The 18,487-nt window shown below is 45.1% G+C and overlaps 1 protein-coding gene across 7 annotated transcripts in view; it reads right to left on the bottom strand.

The window, feature by feature from the left end:
• LAMA3 (laminin subunit alpha 3) overlaps positions 1-18,487 on the bottom strand; it is a 269,791-nt gene that overhangs the window by 151,231 nt on the left and 100,073 nt on the right. For all 7 annotated transcript variants that reach the window (XM_027068651.2, XM_027068653.2, XM_053206292.1 and 4 more), the window contains 2 exons: positions 14,052-14,186; positions 37-174 (listed from right to left, as the gene is read on the bottom strand). In XM_027068651.2, coding sequence (XP_026924452.2) covers positions 37-174; positions 14,052-14,186 — 273 coding nt within the window. The remainder of the gene's footprint in view (positions 1-36; positions 175-14,051; positions 14,187-18,487) is intronic.

The raw sequence follows: 18,487 nt of genomic DNA, 5'->3' as shown, positions 1-18,487 counted from the left end.
GCAACCCGACGTCTGGCATTCTGCCGTCTTCCTTACCTTGACAGTGGGGGAAATCAGAGGCTCCTGAGAGACACCTGTCACAGCGCTGTCCTGTAATCCCCGGCTGGCATTCACACTGCCCCGTCACTGGGCTGCAAGGCGTTTGGTAGGAGCCAAGGACTGAACACTGGCAGGCTGGATAAAAAGGTGTCAGTCAGACCCAGGGCAGCAGGGCCTGGATAAGAGCATGACAATGGGTCAGAGAGACCCAAATGGAAGTTCCAGCTGTGTGACTTATTCAGACAGACACGGCTAGGTAGAGGCAGACCCAGAGCATTCACCACCATTCTGCCCTCCTACTTTGTTTCATCCCTCCAGCAGACTCTGATCAAAGGCCAATGTGTTCAATGGCACTGGGACGAGGTGTTGGGGTGGAGGTAATTAGGAAAGACACACATGCCCTGACCTCAGAGAGCTAAACATCCAGAAGAGGGGCTAAGGAATTATTGACATAGTATGAAGCACCTCCCCCACCCCCACCACTGGTAAGAAACTGTAAACTGGTTCTTGGCAGACTGCAGGCAAGGACTCACGTCTACTGCCATCTGGCTCAGCCTTCTTTCCTGGCCCCATGTTCCCCAGGGCCTGCCTACAGAGATCACGTCCCTACCAAGGGGCACATTATTGAGATGTTCTTAGGTTCTATGATCATTAATTTTTTTTTTTAAGGTGAGTGGGGGCACCCGGGTGTCTCAGTCATTTGAGTGACTCTTCACTTCAGCCTAGGTCAGGACCTCGCGGTTCCTGGGTTCAAGCCCTGTGTTGGGCTCTGTGCTGACAGAATCCTGCTTGGGATTCTCTCTCTCTCTCTGCCCCTCCCCTGCTGGTGTGCACACGCTCTCTCTCTCAAAAATAGACATGTAAAAAAATAAAAACAAAAATAAAAGGTGAGTATATATTTTATTATTATTATTATTATTATTATTATTATTATTTTAGAGATCCCACGGCCCTAGGATCATGACCTGAGCTGAAACCAAGAGTCGGACACTCGACAGATTGAACTGCTCAGGTGCCCCTGCAATGGTTCATTTTTAAATGTCAACTTGGCTATGCTATGAGCCTCAGATGTTTGGCAAGCGCCAAGGTAGATGTGGCTGTGAAAGTTTTTTTTTTTTAAGATGTGACTAATATTTAAATAAGTTGACTTTGGGTAAAGCAGATACCTCATCCAATCAGTCGAGAGCCTTAAGAGAAAGTTTCCCAAAGGAGGAGATCTGCCTTTGGACTTGAGCTACCCTATCAGCTCGTCCCTAGGTCTCCAGCCCGCCAGCCTGCCCTGCAGATCTCAGACCCACCAGCCCCCATAATAATGCCACTTCCTTAAAATAAATCTCTCTCTATACACACACGCATACATCCTATTGGTTCTCTTACTGCTCTTTCTGCTATTTCCGTCTTACAGGAAAGAGAATGCAGAAACCCACACAGGCATTTAGGGCAGCACAGTGGTGGCACCTCTGGCCAGCATAATGTGGGGGACATCGCCCCTGGCTCCGACGGCCATAGAGGTTGTCCAGGGAGCCTCAGGAGACACAGTTACACTCCAGAAGTGAAAACAAAGACCCAGCCTTAAACGCAAGGCACATGGTTTTAAATGGTGAATTACTCCATCTGGCATCTCGTGTCTCGTTTCGATCCAGCCGTCAGTGACAGCTGCCAAATCCCAAACCCAAACCTCAACATTGGCAGCCCCTCTTTACTCTTGGAAATACTATAATGTCTTACGAACACTTTCATTCTGCTCTTTGTGTTGGTCCAGGTCCTTTGGAGTTTCTGGGAGTATTTTACCTCTTGTCTACTCCTGTTTCAGCTTTAAGACCTTTTTACTCTCAAAGAGCAAAAAAAAAATAATGACAGTCAAGCTCCAAAGGGATAAGAATGTCTGCTGTATTCCCCAGTGTCTTCCAACATCACACACAGCCCTGGTCCCTAGTATATGCCAAGCAGATATCTGTTAAATGAAAGAGTAAGTAACTATTGAAATCTTCCTGAGGTCCACTCTGTATAGTTTCTCAGCATGCATTCCCTTACTGAATCTCGCAACACCGCCATGAGACAGGTGTTGTATGAGTAACGCCATCCTCTTCTCCATCAGTAAATTAGCTCATCAGGTGAGGCGAGGCTCTACAGACAGCATGTAAATCACAAGGTAAACATCGCCCCTTACTGTTTCCGGGATGCTCTTCCTGCCCATGACTTTGGAGCCTTTCCTTCTGTTGGAAAACAGAAAAACACCTTCTGGAAAAGCAGACTGGCTCCTTCCCCGGTCAAAGCCACAAAGCCAACAGTCAGTTCCACAGCATATGCTGCCACTACCACTCACCTCTCTGGTTACCTGGGCATAGGGCAGATTAAATCTACAGAAGATCTAAGGTTTCTTCCAACCAACCACCTCACTATTCTCCTAGACACAACCTGAATTACAAAGTGAAGGGCCAGTTCAAGACCAAATTGCACAGAACGTGGCTTCAGATCGCTCCCCATGCCCAGCCCTAGGGTTTTGTTTCCCCTCTTGGAAAGGCTGGGAGGGCTCTCCTGGGAGCATCCCAGGCCATCAACCTTCCCTACAGCACCATTCGCCAATAGTTGGTGCCATTTCTCTTGGCTGGTTTGTCTGATTCATGGGACTATGCTGACAGGTAGGAGGTTAATCTTGCACTGGCAACCTATTTAGAGGCGTTTTCTATGGAAAGACCAGTCACCACAACCCAAGGATTACAGCAGTCTCCAATGGGGACAGTTCCAGGCCCTGGGTTGAGTCAGGGTGGTTGAAATTTGGGGACAGCTGCACTTGGCACACCCTCAGCTCCTATCCATGGTCAGACCATTTATTTCTGCAACCCACTCTCCTAGCCTCTATTGTTTTCTTTTGTTTTTTTTTAATGTTTATTTTTGAGACAGAGCGTGCATGCATGAGTAGGGTAGGTGCAGAGAGCGGGAGAGAGAGGATGTGAAGCAGGCTCAGCACTGACAGCAGACAGCCTGATGCAGGGCTCAAACTCACAAACCATGAAATCATGACCTGAGCCAAAGTCGGACGCTTAACCGACTGAGCCACCCACCCAGGCGCCCCCTCCTAGCTTCTGTTCTAAGTGCTGACAAGCTGCTGCCCGGCAAGCTGTACCAGAAAAGGAGGGGAAGGAGAAGGAGCAGGGAGAGAAAAATGAAGGTGAGGAAAGCAGGAATGAGGAGTGTGGGGGTGGGGAGGGAAAGAGGGGGGATGTGGTGGGAGGAGGAAAAGGCAGAGAGTAAACCTCCCCAAATGGACCAAGTTAACTGAGAGAACTACAGTTGTATGCTGTAGTTGAAGATAAAGAAGTGAACCAGGCATCAGTGTAAACATATGTCTGAAATACAAATAGGCAGTTCTCCAATGTGGTCTCCTATCTATGACGTGACTTTCACCTACGAAAAAGAAAACAGCAGGGCACTTGCGTGAATCGAAATTAAGACAAGAAGAATATGGCACTGTGCTTAGGCAAGTCTGGACCAAATTAAGTTAATGTGAAACACGAATGCAGAAGCATGGTTGGCAAGAACAGCTTAGAAGGGTTTTCAAGCTCCTTTTCAAGAAGATTTTTAACGTCTTAGGAACATTTTTTGGCTAGAATGTATTGGACCGTCTGATGTGGTATTTGGGGTCATGTTAATTCTATTCTAAAATTCAGTGGCCAAGCAATCAGTTTCGTCTTAAAAACACAAAAACAAAAACAAAACAAAAAAATAAAAAACCACACAAACTAAAACACCGGGTTAGGCCTTGCTGCTAGACTAAGCTCAGATTTCAGTGAGTCCAAGCTTCAGCCACGTACCTCAAAGCTGCCCCCGAGGGAAAATTTTAAAAAGATCACAATAGCAGTTAGAAAAAGGGAAGAGCAAGAGAAGAGAGACATCACAAATGGAATTCTTCCAGAATCCACTGGTCTAAATAGAACAACGAGCTTCGGGGTGTATTGCTTATACCACGCCGGGAAGGTTGTGGATGGTGCATTTTCCTGAAAAACTTGGGAAAGAGCAGGTGGGCTTCTCAGAGCTGGGTGTGCTCGGGCAAGGTCCTCTGACATAGGACTTCAGGTGATTTGCTCCCCGCCCCCCCCCCCCCCCCACCACATACCCCTGCTTGAGTTCCAAAGCCTGAACAGTGCTGACTCCATCACTGGAGTGGGACTAGGGTGCACGATGTACCTCTCCCTCTGCCTCACTGTGTGAGCCTTGCCCTCCACTTGAGCCACAACTTTGAACCACAGACAGAACCAGGCAGAGGCTGGCCACACACATTCACCCAGGGAGCCAGGGAGCACCTGTTCCTCTCCTTGGCCCCTCGCTGCAGCCCTCAGCACTGTTCTTCCGTGGTCTGCCTTGCAGTCAGGGAGCTCAGATGACTTTGGTAGACCTTTGGAAGCAGAGCTCCAAACCAACTCTACCAAAAATATAAGTGAGATGATACGTTCCTTTTTAATTTTTTAATCCAGACTCTTTTATCATTTAACACAAGGGATCTTGCCTTATACACAGTAGCTGATTAGTTTTCACGTCATGTATCATCTTCTTAGGAAGAAAAATGCTACCCTTAAACCTCAGACGTCTTCCTGATCTCTTCTGGACTGGTCACTTTGGGGAACCAGGTTTTCTCAGAGAGCTGAGCATTTTATTGACACACAGTTCTGCCACCTGTTTTGGTTACGCACCCTGATTTTGCTGGGGCGGTGGGAGGGGGCGGCTCTTCCCCTTACTCCACCCCTGGATGTAGGGAGACTCAGGCTTGGCCAGTCAGAGCACAGGTTTCCACGGCCATGGGGTTGGTTCAGGAATGGGCACGTGGTCCAATCAGAACCAGATTTGGCTTGGAGAAATGCATGCTCTTCTCCCTAGACTTGAACCTGGAAGGAGTAACATCCAAGTCTTTTGGGCTGCCGTAACAAAATACCACAGGCTGGGTGGCTTGAACAACAGACATTTATTTTCTCACTGTTCTAGAGGTTGGGAAGTCCAAGACTAAGGTGCCAGCAGATTCGCTTCCTGGAGACTCTCTTCCTGGCTTTCAGACAGCTCCCTCCCTCCCTGCTGTGCTCTCACGTGGCAGAGAGAGGGCGTGTGAAAGCTCACTGGTGTCCCTTCTCAGAAGGATACTAATCCTCTCAGATCAGTGTTCCAACCTTTCACCTCACTTAACCTTAATTACTTCCTTACTCCAAATACAGTCAGTCACACTGGGGGTTAGGACGTAAACATGAATTTGAGGAGGACACAATTCAGGCCTCAGCAATGCCTAAAAAGTGCCAGCTACCATCTTACCACCATCTGAGACCTAAAAATGAAGCCAATCTACAAGACAGCAGACTTGCAAGATGGAGAAAAACAGATCCCACCAACATCTTTTGAGCCCCTGGATCAATCTGTTCCTGAAACCAAATATGCCTGGACAGTTCAATTACAGCCACTAAATTCTTTATGCCTTAAGCCGGTTTAGGCTACATTTTCTGTTACATGAAACTACAGAGTCATAACTGACTCTGTGATCACCAAGTTGTTCTCATTGTAAAAGTACTCTTACTAAATAGTACTTTTTTTGAGAGAGAGAGAGAGAGAGAACATGCAAGTGGGAAGTGGGTGAGGGCAGAGAGAGAGAGAATCTTAAGCAGGTTTCATGCCCATCGCAGAGCCTGACACGGGGCTCAATCCCAGGGCCATGAGATCACGACCTGAGCTGAAATCAAGAGTCGGGCACTTAATCTACTGAGCCACCCAGGCACCCCACTAAACAGTACTCTTACTAAAATGTATTATGGATCTTCCTTCCTTCTGAAACAGATATTCAGACATAATTTCACCCCTTCATCATGATCCAGAGCCATTATTATAATACTCATTTACTTACTCTAATAGTGACACTCTGAGTACCTCCTGAGTTGAGGATTATTTGCTCTTCATTAAATGGTCCCAAGCTGCTATTCTTCCTCAGTTTCGTGTCTGCTTTTGTTTCCTCCCTTACTGTTAGTGCGTTTGCCTTAGCAACTTTTCCCTCCCTCCTAATTTCATGTTTCTAGTTCACCACGGGTTTGGCTTAGAAAACAACCAAATTCGTACAATTATTTTTTAAAAAGAGAGACAAGCATAGGTAAGAGGGGCCTACAGGATGCTTTTAGTAGTGAAATGCAAGGATTTTAGTGCACATTTTTGGAGGTGTTTTTGTTTGTTCTTTACTTTACAGAGGCAATAGTCGTTGAGGGATCTTACTGCTTGGTTCTCATTTTTCCTCCAGATACAGGAGCCAGATAACCAAATTCCAACTTGATGGAATAATACTCTACTGCAGTTCAAAGAATTATAGCATGTATTTAAAAACAGTAATTTTTTTAAGTGGAAAAGAATGGCCAGAGTTTGAAGTTTGTTACAGAAATCCATGTTTTAATAGGCAAAGCATTAAAAATGATCACAGTTCTGGGGGCACCTGGGTGGCTCAGTCGGTTGAGCATCTGACTTTGGCTCAGGTCATGATCTCGTGGTTAACGAGTTCGAGCCCCGATTCAGGCTCTGTGCTGACAGTTCAGAGCCTGGAGCCTGCTTCAGATACTGTGTCTCCTTCTCCTTCTCTCCCTCTACCCCTCCCCTGCTAGCACGCTGCCTCTCTCTCTGTCTCAAAAATAAACAAACAACAAAAAAGAAACTAATGGTAAATTTATGTGGTAAATTAAACCACATAAAGGTGCAACTGAATGTCATGCAATTAGTGTATTAAAAAAGCACAGTTCCTACTGTAATTAAATCAATCCTGTGGCTCTTTTCAACTTCATTCAGTGTAGGTGATTGTCTCCTTGCACCTAGATAAACACAGGAGTAAGTTCTGGGGCTTTTTGGCATTCTCTTAGGTAGGAGAGCAATCATTGAGTCAAAACCCACTTTAAGCTCAAATCTCAGGGCGTTAATAATTCTACCTTCCTACCTTCCTTCTTGCTGGGGTTAAGGCAGAAGAGTAAAGGTAAGATTATGGGTTAAAGATGAAACAGAGTGTGCATCTCAGATGAGTTCCTCACGCCCTTTGGTCCTTGCCCCTGTCCTATAGATCGTGTGTAAAAGATAAGACAGAGTGGTTTCCTGTCCCTTGAACAGGTCTAGGAAGGAATTACGCAATGTATACAGCACAGATGAAATGGATTTTCAGAAGATTGATACAATTTACCGAGCAATGGTTTCCAGGTGAAAGAGGGATCCTAAATTCACCCAAATGCTCCAATTTCAGGCAGTAACTATCTGAGAGTCTGAAGCCCCAGAAGCAAAGAGCAGAATGAAAGAAAAGTGACCATCTGCTCAGAATCATAAACAAATCCTCCAGGATTACTTAACACAGTAGCTTTTCACTTTTTTTTTAGCCACATCCACATTAAGAAATAACTTTACACTGTAACCCAATATACACACAGATTGACAGACGATAAAGATATAGAAACAGATATTTATTAAAATATAAGCTAACAATGAACAATAACTTTGCAAAACATTTCTTTCCATGACTGCTTATAATGCATTCTAATAATTTCTAGTCTATTGTTTCACTTTAATGCTGGCCCCTACTCACATGACTTCTCCATACACTAATGTGTGAACTGCAGTGTAAAAACTGCAGTCTTGGAAGCCTTGTCCTGATACTTTTTGAGATCCTGGGACCTCTAGGCACTGCAGGTGTTAAGGCAGAGAATATAATTCCTTAAGTACGCCAGGTTGGGAGTCAAGAAACATGGTGATACTCATTAATCACCCTGTGACTACCTCGCTCTCACTTATTCTCCTGGATCTCAGATCAGTTGACGTAAAATAAGTAATTTCAATTTCTTTAACTCCAAAATTCTAATGCATGTTGTTTCATCACTGTTGTAAATAAGCTACCAGGAGAGTTGGGTGCAAATGTACAGAGGGATAAGGCTGATGGGTGACCGGAGAGGAAATACCCCATTTTAATGTGTTGGATTTATTGAGATATAATTCATATACAATGTAATTTGTCCATTTAAATATACAATTTAATGTTTTTAATATGTTCACAAGGTTGTGCGACCGTCAGCACAATCTAACTTTAAAATAATTTTTGTTCCCCCTAAAAGAAACCCCATACTCATTAGCAGGCAACCCCCATTGTCCCATCTCCACCTCCCCCCCCCCACCTCCATCCCAGCCCTAAGCAACCACTCGTCTACTTTCTGTCTCTATGAATTTGCCTGTTCTCAACATTCCACATAAATGGAATCATACGGTATGTGGTCTTTTGTGACTAGCTTCTTTCACTCAGCATCACGTTTTCAAGATCCGTGCAAGTTGTGGCAGGTGTCCATACTTCATTCTTTTATTCCCAATAATATTCCATAATATGGACATGGTACATTTTATTTATCTATTCATCAGCTCTTGAACATTTAGGTTGCTTCCACTTCTTGGCTACTTTGGCTAATACTTCCATGGACATTCATATACAAGCTACCATGTGATTTTGTGTTTTCACTTCCTTTGGATATATATACCTAGGAGTAGGCTTTCCTGGATCACATGGGAACTCTAGGTTTAACTTTTTGAGGAATAGCAAAACTGTTTCCAAATGGTCTTATCATTGTGCATTCCTACTAGCAATGTATGAGGGCTCAAATCTCTCCACATCCTTCCCAACATTTGTTACTGCGTGCCTTTATAGTGGCCAGGAAATGATATTTCACTGTGCTTTTAATCTGCATTTACCTAATAACTAACAATACAGCATACTTTTTCATGTGATTATTAGTCCACTGTATATCTTCTTTGGAAAACTATTCAAACCCTTTGTCCATTTTCTCATTAGGTTGCCTTTTAATTATAGTATTGTAAGAGTTCTTTCTTGATACTGTGTATCTGTGCCTTATCAGGTACATGAGTTGCAAATGCTTTCCTTCTATGGGTTGTGTTTTCACTTTCTTGATGGTGTCCTTTGAAACAAGTTATTTTAAAAGTCCAATATCTATTTTTCCTTTTGTTGCCTGTGCTTTTGGTGTCAAATCTAAGAAACTATTGCCTAACCTAAGGTTACAAACATTTACATCTATGTTTTCTTCTAGGAGTTTTACAGGCTTTGTTAGCTCTTACATTTAGGCATTTGATCCATTGGGGGTAAAAATTTGCATACGGCATGGTATAGAATCCGCTCACATTTAATGTTGTTGTTGATATGGTTGGATTTACCTCTGCCATTTTGCATTTTGTATTCTTTATGTCTCATATCTTTTTGTTTCTCTATTCACCCTTTATTGCCTTGTTTTGTAGTAAATGGATATTTTCTAGTATAGCATTTGACTTCCTTTAATGACCTGAATAATTATTTTTTGTTATTGTCTTAGTGGTTTCCCTAGAATTTACAAAATACATCTCATCAGAATCTCCTTCAGATTGATATTCACGTAGTTCCAGTGAACTGGTCCAGTTACTCCTATGTAACTCCGTTCTTTGTTTCTGTGGTATTACTGCCATACATATTATGTCTATATATGTCAAAACCCAACAATACGTTGTTAAAATTATTTATATAATCTGTATCTTCTAAAGAAGCCAACATAAGAGAGAACATACATATGTAGACAGTATCCTTATCTTTGCTGGTTCTCTTCATTTCTTTCCATAGATTTGATGTCATTTCCTTATTCTAATTCTTATCTTTGTCCTATCTCCTTTGTGCTACTATTATTAAACATATCACATTTCTGTATGTTATAGACTTACACACACCTGTATGTACATATATTCTACGTATGTTATGGGCCCACCCAATATACACACATATGTGTGTGTATGTACAGTCATGTGCAATTTCTTTTAAAATCAGTCAAGACAAGAAAGGATAAAAATATGCAATTATACTATCTTTTGTAATACTGTTAGGGAATAAATTATGTTCCCCCAAATTCATACATTGAAGCTCTAACCCCTCATGTGATTGTATTTGGATATAGGACCTTTAAGAGGGTAATTAAGCTTAAATGAGGTCATAAGGGTGGGGCTCTAATCCTATAGGACTGCTGTCCTTGTAAGAAAAGGAAGAGATATCAGAGATCTCTCTCTCTCTCTTTCATTCTTTCTGCCCACACACAGAGGAAAGGCCATGTGAGGTTGCAAGGAAAACGCAGCTGTCTGCAAGCCAGAAAGAGAGTACTCACCAGAAATCAATTTTCTAGCACTTGATCTTAGAATGCTAGACTCCAGAACTGTGAGAAAATAAATGTCTGTTGTCTGAACCACACAGTCTGTACTATCCTGGTATGGAAGCCCAAATGGACCAAAACACCTACATGATTGCCTTCCCCAACACTCTGTATTTTGCACATGGATTCCAACTACTGTCTCGTGTCACCTGCTTTCAGCCTTGAAGAACCTCCTTTTGTATTTCTTGTAAGGCAGGTATGGTAGCCTCGAATTCTCTGTTTTTGTTAATCTGGGAATATTTTTATTTAATTTGAAAGACAATTTTGATGGATATAAAATCCTTGGTTGACAATTTTTCCCTGTCAGTTCTTAGAATGTGTGGTCCCACTACCTTCTAGCCTCTGTTGTTTCAGATGAGAAGTCAGTTAACATTCTAATGGGTTCCCTTGCATAGGCTGAGTTATTGTTCTTTTGCCCTTGCAAGATTTTTTCTTTGTTTTTCAACACTTAAACTATGCATTGCCTGAGTATGGATCTCTTTGATTTATCCCGCTTGAAGTTCATTAAACTTCTTAGATGTGTAGATTGTTTTTCGTTAGATACAAGGAGTTTTTCTGCCATTATTTCTTTGACTATTTTTTCTGGCCCCTCCTCTCTCCTCTCTGTCTGGTACTCCCCTTCTGTGTATGTCAGTGCACTTTGGTATCCCACATTTCTCTGAGGCTCTGTACATTTATCTTCCTTCTTTTCCTGTTTTCCAGACTGAATCATCTCTATTGATCTACCATCAAGTTTGCTGACTCTTTTGCTGGCTCCAATCTATGACTGAATCCCTGGGGAATTTTTCATTTCAATTATACTTTTCAACTTCAGAATTTCCATTTGGTTATTTTAAAGAATTTCTCTCTCTTCATTGATATTCTCCATTTGATAAGACTTTATCATTACACCCTCCTTTAATTCATTAAGCATTGCTTCCTTTAGCTCTTTGCACATATTTATAACAACTATTTTGGCCAGCTAAATCAACCATTTGAACCATTCAAAAGCAGTTTCATTTTTTTAATATTTATTTATTTTGGGGAGAGAGAGAGTGTGTGTGAGTGGGGAAGTGGCAGAGAGAGAGGGAGAAAGAGAATCCTAAGTAGGTTCTGCACTATCAGTTGGGGTGGAGGGGATAATGGAGCTCAAATATCACAGACTTATCATTCTTACTGATATTTAGACTTTCTTTTTTTCAATGTTCATTTATTTTTGAGACAGAGTGAACACAAGCAAGAGAGGGGCCAAGAGAGAGGGGTACAGAGGACCCAAAGCGGGCTCTGTGCTGACAGCAGAGAGCCCGATGTGCAGCTTGAACTCATGAACCATGAGATCATGACCTGAAGCAAAGTTGGATGCTTAAATGACTGAGCCACCCAGGCACCCGAATATTTAGATTTTCTTAAATAAATGTTTCTTTGTTAGCTCTTAGGACAATTTCCAGAGAATTTAAATGATTATCAAAAATTCTTTACCAGTTAAAGTCTGTTTTGTTGGAGAGAGGTCCACTGAACTCTCTACTCTGTCATTCTGGAAGTCCCACCTCCCTCCACTTTGTCCTGCATACACCTTTGCATTTTCTATCCACCTCAAAATGAATTCGTTCCAGTGGTGAAGTAACATGGAAAAGTGCATTCTTAAAATATTGTATTACTCTCTACCTTTATATCTATATACACAAAGGCACCACCTGATAGCTTTGCCCAAGGGAATGACCAGGTTGGATTAGTAATTCATTCTAGCAGAATGAGTCTGGAGTTGTGGCTGGTAAAGAGGAGGAAGAAAGACAAGCTTTGAGACACTTTCAACCACAAGAATGGCAGCTGATGCAGAACTAACACGAATGTCAACAGATTATTAGGAAATTAACATGAGACATTCTGTCCACTCCTTGCCCTCAATTTATATTTAAGGTATAACTGGGGGAGTGTCAACAAAACAAAGGGCAGCTAGAAAATGCTTTCCTGTTATAGGAGGGGAAGGAGATAAACTATCTGCCTGTCCTAACCCTCCTCTTCCTGCTTTTGCTGAAAAGGCTTTCTCCTACCATGAGCTCCTCTGGACTTGGGCCCTCGTGGACACCTGAAATGTAAGGTCTCTACTCCCTCTCCCTCCCACTGATTCCTCACTCTGTCCATGACAGACTCAGGGTCTCTGGCTTAAAACAGAAATGTAATCATCCCTAACTTGTGTGCAAAACTTCATGGTTTGGGATATCTTTCCCCAGGAACAATATTATGAGCAAGAATGAGGTTCCCATGCCAGACCATGGAGCCAGTTTAGAGGAATCTACGTCTACTGTGGTTCACACAATTCCAACAGGAGCATGGCCCCTACGGATAGTTCCATGAGAAACACACTGGGCATCCCCACTGCTACCACTGAATTTCTCTAGCTGAGGGGCAGCTTCTGTGGCTCCAAGGTGGCAAAAGCTGAGAGGCAGGGGCAAAGGATAGAGTTCTGGGAACAGGGCATGCCGGCGGGGGGCCGGGAGGAAAAGGAAGCGTTTTCTTTTCCCTACAAGTGAGGGCTTCCCAGGCTTGAAGAACTTTACAGCCAGTGCATCTGTAACCTGCATTACTATGAGGCAATTGAGAAATGCAGGGGCTAGGCAACTTGCCCCAAGTGACACCTAGTGTGAACCTTGTGGTGCTTCACCACGTTAGCCTCCAGCGCAGGGACACTCGGTCCTGCTTGCACCGGCCTCCACGGTTTCCCAGTGTGGCTGACCTGGCAGGTGAGAGGGCTCAGTACTGGTTCCGGCCTCCCACCGTGCTCAGGGGCTGGCAAGCTAAAAACAGCACTTCCCAGATTCTCCTGGAGCTGGGTTCCGGACATCTGGAGGTCAACTTGGTTTTGCAAAGAAGTACTCCAATAAGGTTAGAAGGGTGGGAAGTAAGGAGAAGGCTGCCTTCCGGCACCTACTGAGCATTTCTGTAGCTGAGTCCACGTGGCTTCCTGGGGACCAAGAGATGGCTGTGGAGGTGGTGGGATTGTAGTCCTTCTATGCTCTAGCTGCGCTACCGCAATCTGGGCTTAACACTCTGCCTTTCTATGGAGAGTCTCCTTGGAAGCCCCGCCTGGAGCCTGCTGCTCAGCCCTTAAGGACTCAGCTGAGCACCTAAGTACCCGGAGCAAGTCCCTGTCTGTTTATAATACCTGGAGTGGTGTAGTTCCTGCCTTGAGCCCCAACTGATAATCCTCTCCTCTCTTCTCTCCCTTCCCCTTCCCTGTTCTACGGGGGAAGAACACCGGCAGGCAATGGAGGGCAGACAGGGGGGCTCTCCAGCAAGTTCCTGCATCAGTTTGCTCATTCACCCAACATTTACTGCCTTCCTGTTTTGCTCTAGGGCCTGGATCAGACACCTCCTCTTCCCACTCTCCATCCCCTTCAGCGACTCTTACTAAGTAGGACGAGGCACGAGGACACAGAACAAGTTGGGGAGCGGGAAGATGTTTGTGGTTTCGTGCTTGCTGGTCCCCCTCCCCAGATGATCCACCTCCTCCCCTTGTCTGGCTGGCAGGTTCCCAAACATTGAGCAGATACCAGCTCTTTCCAGAGCCAGGATCCGCACCCAGGCAGCTGGCTCCAGAGCCCGTGTGCTCACCACCAGGGAGGAGGAGGGGTAGGGTGCGGAAGACAAAAGAAGGGAGGTGACGTGGCCCAGGTAAGGAGACAGTCACATGTAACACGAATATATAAGCCAGGAGGCTCACTTATTAACCTGCAGGCCACACAGCTGTGGCAGCCAGGGCCTCTGCATTTCCTCTGGAGGGACTAATGATCACCGTGCTATGTGTGGCACACTTACCTTGGCAAATAGGGAAGGAGTAGAAACCCAGGCGGCAGGCATCACACCGAGGGCCCTCGACCCCAGGGCGGCAGAGGCACCTTCCGTAGGCATCGCATATTTCAGGGAGAACTCCTTCCAAGTTACAGTCACACCCTGCAAGGAGAAGAGACTCTCAGAGGGGCCTCCAGCCTCTGTTCCTTTTGCAGTTTCTGCCTTCCCTCAGGTTTCTGTCACGGAAACTTAGACTGTGACTTATCTGTGGCTTATAGACATTCTTGACCTAGAACACTACATATTCGAGGGAAAAACAACAAATATTAAGAAAAGGTCAGAGATGCCATTAAGAAATATGTAGGGTGGGCACTCGTTTCCAAAGCAGCTAACTCCTTTAACATCTATCCCTGGGTGGCTTGGTCAGTTGAGTGTCCGACTCTTGATTTCCGCTCGGGTCATGATCCCAGGGTCATGAGGTCAAACCCTGCATCAGGCTCTGTGCTAAGCATGGAGCCTGCTTGGGATTCTCTCTCCCTCAACCCCTCTCCCCTGCTTGCACTCTCTCTCCCTCTCTCTCTAAAACAAAAGAAAACAAAACAAAAAACCTACCTACTCCTGTGGAAATACTTTGTTTTTTCCCAAATCTTAGCCTTGTACAGTAAAACTTCAAGTTAATAGACTCCTACCTAATGACAATCTTGAATCAAACATGTTTCTACCTTCCATTTTTTACAAGAAAAGAAATGAACATAAATCCAGCCCTACTATGTGCCAGCCACGGTTCTGGGGGCTACAGGTGGGTTGTCTCACTTAATCCTCCAGGACCAAGGCCTTCCCAGCAGTCAGGGTGCTTCCAATCCCTCAAACATGTGCTCTCCCACCTCAGGGCCTTTGCTCTGGCTGTTCCCTCTGCCTGTAATGCCCCTTTCCGGTTCTTTCTCGTCCTCTCCTAGGAGGGTCTCCCCCAACCAACCCACACAAGCCCTCCCCTCCCCCCCCATCCCCCGGCTCTTCTCTCCCGTTGCTGTTGGTTCTTTCACAACACTTTAATTACTGAAATCACTGAATGGCCTCATGACTTGTGCTTTGACCCATAGAAGGAAGTGAAAATGCTCTGATGTGATTTCTGAGCCCAGGTCATGACAGGTTTTGCGGTTTCCATTCTCACCCTCCAGGAACCCTGAGACCAGCATGTGAGTCCACAGGGAAGGGAAAGCTTTACTGTCGGTTACTGTCTTGGCATTGAAACCAAGCACCGGAATTCAGTAAGAAACTGGACTTTACCATTGGCATCGAGGCCCAAAGAATCCTTATTTATAACCATCTGTGAACAGAAAGAAAGCATCTGGTACCTATGCATTTTTTAAACTGTTTCTGGGGGCGCCTGGGTGGCTCAGTTGGCTCAGGTCATGATCTCGCAGTCTGTGAGTTCAAGCCTCAAGTCAGGCTCTGTGCTGATAGCTCAGAGCCTGAAGCCTGCTCTGGATTCTGTCTCCCTTTCTCAATGCCCCTCCCCTGCTCACACTCTGTCTCTGTCTCTCTCAAAAATGAATAAACATTTTGGGGAGCCTGGGTGGCTCAGGTGGTTAAGCGACCGACTTCAGCTCAGGTCATGATCTCTCGGTCCGTGAGTTTGAGCTCCGCATCGGGCTCTGTGCTGACAGCTCAGAGCCTGGAGCCTGTTTCAGATTCTGTGTCTCCCTCTCTCTGACCCTTCCCCATTCATGCTCTGTCTCTCTCTGTCTCAAAAATAAATAAACGTTAAAAAAATTTTTTTAATAAATAAATAAATAAACAAACAAACATTTAAAAAAATAAAAAAAAAACTGTTTCTGAAAATCACTTTTCAACATTTCCTCTTCCTTACCTAGCAAACAGTCCCACACAGAGTCAGAAACCATGAGGGCCCCCTCACGTCTGCCTGGCCCTCACCTCCCCACACCTCCCCAATGGGTCGTAATGATTATACCTCAGGAAAGTCCCTGGAATCTTCCTCTGCTTCCAGAGTTCCAGAGTCTTCATCCAGGGCTTCACCCTTGTTTGCCTAGATTATTTATAGAGCCTCCTAACCAGGCTGTCTGCTTCCCATCTTGCTCCCTTCCAATCCATTCTCCAGGCTGGTATCAAGAGGGATCTTTCTAAAATGCCAACCTCACCTCGTATCGTTTTCCAGTTTAAATCCCCCAAGGGTGACACAACACCTTCAGGACACAACCCAAAGTCTTTGACGTGTGTGACACAGTAACCCCTTCAAAATCTGCCGGGCTGCCAGCACCCTAAGCAGCACCTTTGCACAAACTAGAAAAAGCGTCCCTTGTCAAGATGCTGTCCTGACCCTTGCCGTACAATGGCCACCATAAATATACAAATCTTCGATATCCTCCATGGATATGGCTCCCCTTCCCCCCTTCAACCTGCACCTCTGAGCCTGGCTGCCCATCCTGGTCTTTCCCTAATCCTCTCCTCCTCCTGAACTTCTTCCCCCTTCCCCTGATCCGGCCCCAGGAACCTACCAGCCATCCCCTCTCGTATCCCCATGGCTTCTCTCAGCTGTCCCTCTGCCTGGCTAACTCCTTCATGCTCCAAGACCCCGCTCCTTCTCCTGCTCTGGGGAGTCCTCCCACAGCCTCTACCCTCCTCCTTCCTGCCTGCCTCCCTTCCTCCCGTAAGGATGCCCCCCATCCTGCATGCTTCCATAGCTTTGTGTTCTCACGCAGCCATAGTGTTAAGTCCTGCTGCTGTAACCGTTCACCTGCCTGTGTTTTCACAGGACTGGGAGCTGCCAGGGAGTGGGGACTGTGAGGCAGTCAGCTGCCTGGGCAGTGCCTAGTACAGGGCGGGTACATTCATTCTGAATGAAGAATACACTAAATAATCTCTTGAACACCTTCAGTTCTTTTTAGTAAACACAATTCCTTGAATTCTATTTTACTGGCATCCATACAGAGCCTCCAAACTGAGATATCAGAATTTGCCTGTCCATCCTGAAGCCTTAGCTGACGGGTCTCCATGACAACAGTGACTCCCCACCCTGCCAAGCGGATGAAATGCCCGGGCCGGGGAAGGACGGCCAGGAAAGCATGCCCCAGTGGCAGCTGCCCCGACCCGAGCTCCCACCGTTAGCGCGTCCTCCAGCCCCAGCCACACTGACCTCAAAGCTCTGGCGAAGGCATCTTGCTAATTATAAAGTGACTGCAAGAATCAAACCCTTTCTATGATATTTGTCAAGAAACCGGCTGGGCACTCATGTCTTCAGGCCACATGGACAGCTTTCCATAACCATCCCCAGCTTGCCTCAATCTCCTAGGTAAAGTAAAGTAAGCACCTGGAGTCTTCCTGCAGCTGTTTTTCCGCTGGTCCCTGCTCTTTGAACTTGGAGGCATAAAAGCGTACGCGTGCCTGCAGGCTAGTGTCCCTCTAGAGTGTATGTTTCGCATATGCTGTCGTTTTCAAATGGAGCCCTTGAAGATGTGTCGAAGATACACTGATTTCCTAGAAATAAATCTTGACTGGATATAAATGATCACTTGGCCCCAGAAAACCCTGATAATATCCGAGGTCATGAAATATAATGAAAAAAACAAAACCTGCAAACGTTCTGATCTGCAAAACTGTTCTGTCCTTTGGCTTCAAGTCATTGTGTCTGGAACTGAGCGTATGGATTTCCTAGAAAAGTGGTTCTCAATCTTTGCTGCACTTTGGAATCTCCCGGAAAAATACAATTACCTGGCAGTGGAATCCTAAACCCAGAATTCTGATATAATGCCACGACCTGTAATCTATGGCCCGAGAACCAAACCCATCCCTGTTTTAGTAAATAAAAGTTTTACTGGGACACAGCCAAGATCTCACATTTACATGTTGACTATGGTCACTTCCCCGGTACAACAACAAAGTTGACTTTTTGCAGCTTCACCTACAAATCTAAAAACATTTACCATCTGACCCTTTGCAGGCAAGTTTGCCAACCATTAAGCGGGATTTTTAGTAAAGTAGTGGTTCTTAACAAGAGACATACGTCAGAATCATCTGGGAAACCTCTTCAAAAGATAAGCCTGGACTTCATCCTGGAAAAGGCAGATTAAGATCTGGAGTGCTACAGAGGAATTTCCACTTTGTAAAAGCAAGGGATTCTAAACCACAGCCCTGTTTCAGAACCACTGTACTAGAAAACATGAAAACGTCAATGGACCTTCGTGAATTCAAACTCTCCGGGGTGCTCGGGTGCTCGATATTATCCAGTGTTCTGCATCTTCTGGGAGCTGACATGTTTGAGCTTCTAATGTTCACTGCTGAGTCAGGCCCCAAAGTGGGTGTTTTTATTTTCATTCTTATTCAATGTTTCTTCCCTTCTTTCTTCCTTCCTCCCTCCCTCCCTTCCTTCCTTCCTTCCCTCCGTTTGAGAGAGAATTCCAAGCAGGCTCTGCACTGTCAGCAAAGAGCCCGACATAGGGCTCCAT

The sequence above is a fragment of the Acinonyx jubatus genome, chromosome D3 (genome assembly GCF_027475565.1).
Source record: "Acinonyx jubatus isolate Ajub_Pintada_27869175 chromosome D3, VMU_Ajub_asm_v1.0, whole genome shotgun sequence".
NCBI lineage: Eukaryota > Metazoa > Chordata > Mammalia > Carnivora > Felidae > Acinonyx > Acinonyx jubatus.
This window is presented reverse-complemented; position numbering and strand designations above follow the sequence as displayed.